The 3,670-nt window shown below is 40.2% G+C and overlaps 1 protein-coding gene across 1 annotated transcript; it reads left to right on the plus strand.

The window, feature by feature from the left end:
* Positions 1-850: 850 nt before the first annotated feature.
* LOC126586705 (serine decarboxylase-like) lies at positions 851-3,363 on the plus strand. Its single transcript, XM_050251638.1, has 5 exons — positions 851-1,287; positions 1,386-1,617; positions 1,752-1,945; positions 2,057-2,193; positions 2,656-3,363. The coding sequence occupies exons 1-5, from the start codon at positions 975-977 to the stop codon at positions 3,217-3,219; spliced, it is 1,440 nt and encodes a 479-aa protein (XP_050107595.1). The 5' UTR covers positions 851-974; the 3' UTR covers positions 3,220-3,363.
* The last annotated feature ends 307 nt before the right edge of the window (positions 3,364-3,670 follow it).

Consider the following 3,670-nt stretch of genomic DNA (forward strand, 5'->3'; position numbering starts at 1 on the left):
AATATAGGGGTGTGCTATCCACACACCCTTTTTTACTTCTCACACATCCTTTGTTAATTTATGTCTGTTGATCTTCTTTAATTCATCTGATCTAACAGTTGAAAACTAAAAAGCCGTGTGAGAAGTAAAAAGGGGTGTGTGGATATTACACCCCAACAATATATTGTTTAAATTAAGAATAAAATAACTTTTTTTCAGTTATAAAATTAAATTTAAAAAAAGAAATTAATCAATTATAAAAATTAAAGAAACTAAAAAAATAATGATTAAAATTAAAATTTATAGAAAAAAAATGACAGGTCCTTACAAATTTGAAAAGAAAATCGACATACTATTAGAATTCTTGTGTCCCATATCGGCCAGAAAGATTGAGAATAAGCCTTTTAAATAGAATTACTCTACTCTAACTATCATCAAGACATTTTGTATTAAAACCTCATACCTAATGGATTGAACAGATGACCAAGTAGAGACAATATTGATGTTGTTGGAGTGAGCCCATGATCCGTCTACCGAAAATTTAAGACATACACCTAAACAAAATTTGATGATTAAATCATCTCTAGGCGAAACCTAATAAACATTTGTTTGGGGTTTTATGGGTCCACATCATTGATGCTATCACGTGAAATTTGATCAGAGCATCATCACATGTATATGTTCCGACCGATTTCCGATGTCTTCCACACGCTTTTTTTATTTTTTATTTTTTGGTCTGAAACTTAACAAGCAAGCAAAAATAAAAGTACGCACTGATTATTTCATACGTGGCAAAAATTCAGAGGACAAAATTCTCTAAACCTCGTCGATATTTATTGCAAACCACAACCGCCAATTAGCAATTCAGAAAAATACTACTATAAATAGAAACCAACGCCTTCCCCTCTCTTTCTTTAAACTCTCCTTCCGCCGCCTCATCTGTATTGCAGCTCGGCCACGTCTCGACCGTTCGATCTTTCAACATTACAAATTTCATGGATCACGAGAACGGAGCTGTGGCGGTGGAGATGCTATCCGATGATTTCGATCCCACGGCTGTGGTTGCGGAGCCTTTGCCTCCGGTTGTAACCAGCACCGACGACTGCGATCTCCTCGGAAAATTGGCCGAAGACCGCAAAGGTAGCCGGGAGAAACAGATGGTTCTCGGCCGGAACGTGCACACCACGTGCCTCGCCGTGACGGAGCCCGAATCCAACGACGATTTCACCGGCGATAAGGAGGCGTACATGGCCAGCGTCCTCGCCCGCTACCGCAAAACACTCATCGAGAGGACCAAGCACCATCTTGGTAAGCTTCATTTGTGCGTTTTTTTTCGATTGAAATTTGATATTGAAGAAACAATGTTGAATCTGAATTGTGGGTTTTGGTTGGAATTGGAAATGCAGGTTATCCGTACAATTTGGACTTCGACTATGGTGCTCTGACGCAGCTTCAGCATTTCTCCATCAACAATTTGGGCGATCCGTTTATCGAGAGCAACTACGGTGTCCATTCAAGGCAGTTCGAGGTCGGCGTTCTCGATTGGTTTGCTCGGTTGTGGGAGATTGAGAAGAATGAGTATTGGGGATACATCACCAATTGCGGCACGGAAGGCAATCTTCACGGAGTCTTAGTTGGGTATGTTAAGTGTTTGATTAATTGTTTGTGTGAATCTGCTCTTAATTTATCAGCACATATGCTAATGAGTAATGACGGAGCTAAAACAATTCGATGTGAATCATGTGATGTATAATGCAATTGAATTCTTGCAGGAGAGAAGTATTTCCAGATGGGATTCTGTATGCTTCTCGAGAATCGCATTATTCGATATTTAAAGCTGCCAGAATGTATAGAATGGAATGCGAAAAGATTGATTGTCTGATCTCTGGTGAGATTGATTGTGCGGATTTCAAAACTAAACTTCTTGCTCACCAGGATAAACCCGCCATCATCAACGTTAATATTGGTATGTGCAAGATTTGAGACACACATCGACACAAATTGAACTCAGCTGTATATTATGTGCACCTCTGTACTCCGATTGGTCGGTTGGTTTACTGAATTGCTTGAATTGCAGGAACAACTGTCAAAGGAGCTGTTGACGACCTGGATCTTGTCATACAGACCCTTGAAGAATGTGGATACAAGCAAGATCGTTTCTACATTCACTGCGACGGAGCATTATTTGGACTTATGATGCCTTTTGTCAAACGTGTATGTCTGTCATCTCATTTCAACTCTTGTTGTTGTGACTAGGAACATGTCTCTTATGCTTGTTCCCTTTAATTCATTTGGTTCCAAACTGTTTTGCGTTTCGTGCAGAGAGTTTTCCCGTTGCAATTTTGCTGGGAATGCTTTTGATTTGGCTCTAGTTGATCTGGATTGTTTATAATCTTTTTTCATGTTTGGCTAGTTGAATGACACTGACATCTTTGATTGGATAGGATTAATTAACGAGCATAGTATACTGTTAGTGAATCATCTTGTGACTTCTAGGATGAAACTTTTGATAAGTTTGTAATCCAACTCGGTTAGTGCACGATGGATTAGAGTCCGCTTGTATTTAAAAAGCTAGTCTGAAATAGCTGTAGTAATATTTTGCTTTGCGTCCTAATTACGATATGCACATAATTGATCGATGCTTTCCCTTTTCTCATTATGCTTGGTGATGAGCAGGCACCAAAAGTTTCGTTCAAGAAGCCCATTGGGAGTGTCAGCGTTTCTGGTCACAAGTTTGTTGGATGTCCAATGCCTTGTGGTGTTCAGATAACAAGGCTGGAGCACATTAATGCCCTTTCAAGGAATGTAGAATACCTAGCTTCGAGGGATGCCACAATCATGGGAAGCCGGAACGGTCATGCTCCAATTTTCTTATGGTACACGCTCAACAAAAAAGGTTACTCGGGGTTCCAAAAAGAAGTCCAGAAGTGTCTTAGAAATGCTCACTACCTGAAGGGCCGCCTTCGTGATGCTGGAATCAGTGCCATGCTGAACGAGCTAAGTAGCACAGTGGTGTTTGAGCGGCCTAAGGATGAAGAGTTTGTTCGTAGGTGGCAGTTGGCTTGCCAAGGAAATATTGCGCATGTTGTGGTGATGCCAAGTGTCAACATCGAAAAGTTGGACGATTTCTTGAATGAACTAGTTGAAAAACGCTCAACTTGGTACGACGAGAAAGTTCAGGCTCCATGTATTGCAGCTGATGTAGGAACCGAGAATTGTTCCTGCGGGCAGCACAAATGATATAAGTTTTCGCACTGAGCTGTTGTATTGTTGTTAGTGTTTTGTTCCGAAGGGTTTTCGCCCTTGGCTCGTAGAATGCTAATCTATTCGTCGGATTTATGTTGTTGCCTTGGAACGCTTTTGAAAATGAAAATTCTTGTATCAGGACACTGCTCTTACGGTGTTTAACTGTTACTCGATGCATAATGCAGTGGTCTCTCACGGTTCACTTCTACTGGTTTCAAATCCGCAGGGATCAAAGTGAGGAGTTATGCAAATCTCAGTGACCATTTTAGCTAAAAAGCTTATTCAAATGTTTGCCATTACAATTTTATTGTGAAGTTTGTTAGCAGAACAGTATTCTAGAAAGAATGGCTTGGTTTCTGGCTTTTGCGGATTTAGTTACAAACCATATTATTTGTGTTTAATTAAACGGATTCGAATAAATGGGTATGGGTTAACAATCCCGCCC

The sequence above is a fragment of the Malus sylvestris genome, chromosome 10, assembly GCF_916048215.2.
Source record: "Malus sylvestris chromosome 10, drMalSylv7.2, whole genome shotgun sequence".
NCBI classification, from domain to species: Eukaryota; Viridiplantae; Streptophyta; class Magnoliopsida; order Rosales; family Rosaceae; genus Malus; species Malus sylvestris.

Excerpts from the sequence above, each read along its gene's own strand:
- LOC126586705 (XM_050251638.1), top strand. The coding sequence starts at position 975 with ATGGATCACGAGAACGGAGCTGTGGCGGTGGAGATGCTATCCGATGAT. Across the intron at positions 1,288-1,385 it reads GAGGACCAAGCACCATCTTG|GTTATCCGTACAATTTGGAC; the intron begins GTAAGCTTCATT and ends TTGGAAATGCAG. Across the intron at positions 1,946-2,056 it reads CATCATCAACGTTAATATTG|GAACAACTGTCAAAGGAGCT; the intron begins GTATGTGCAAGA and ends CTTGAATTGCAG.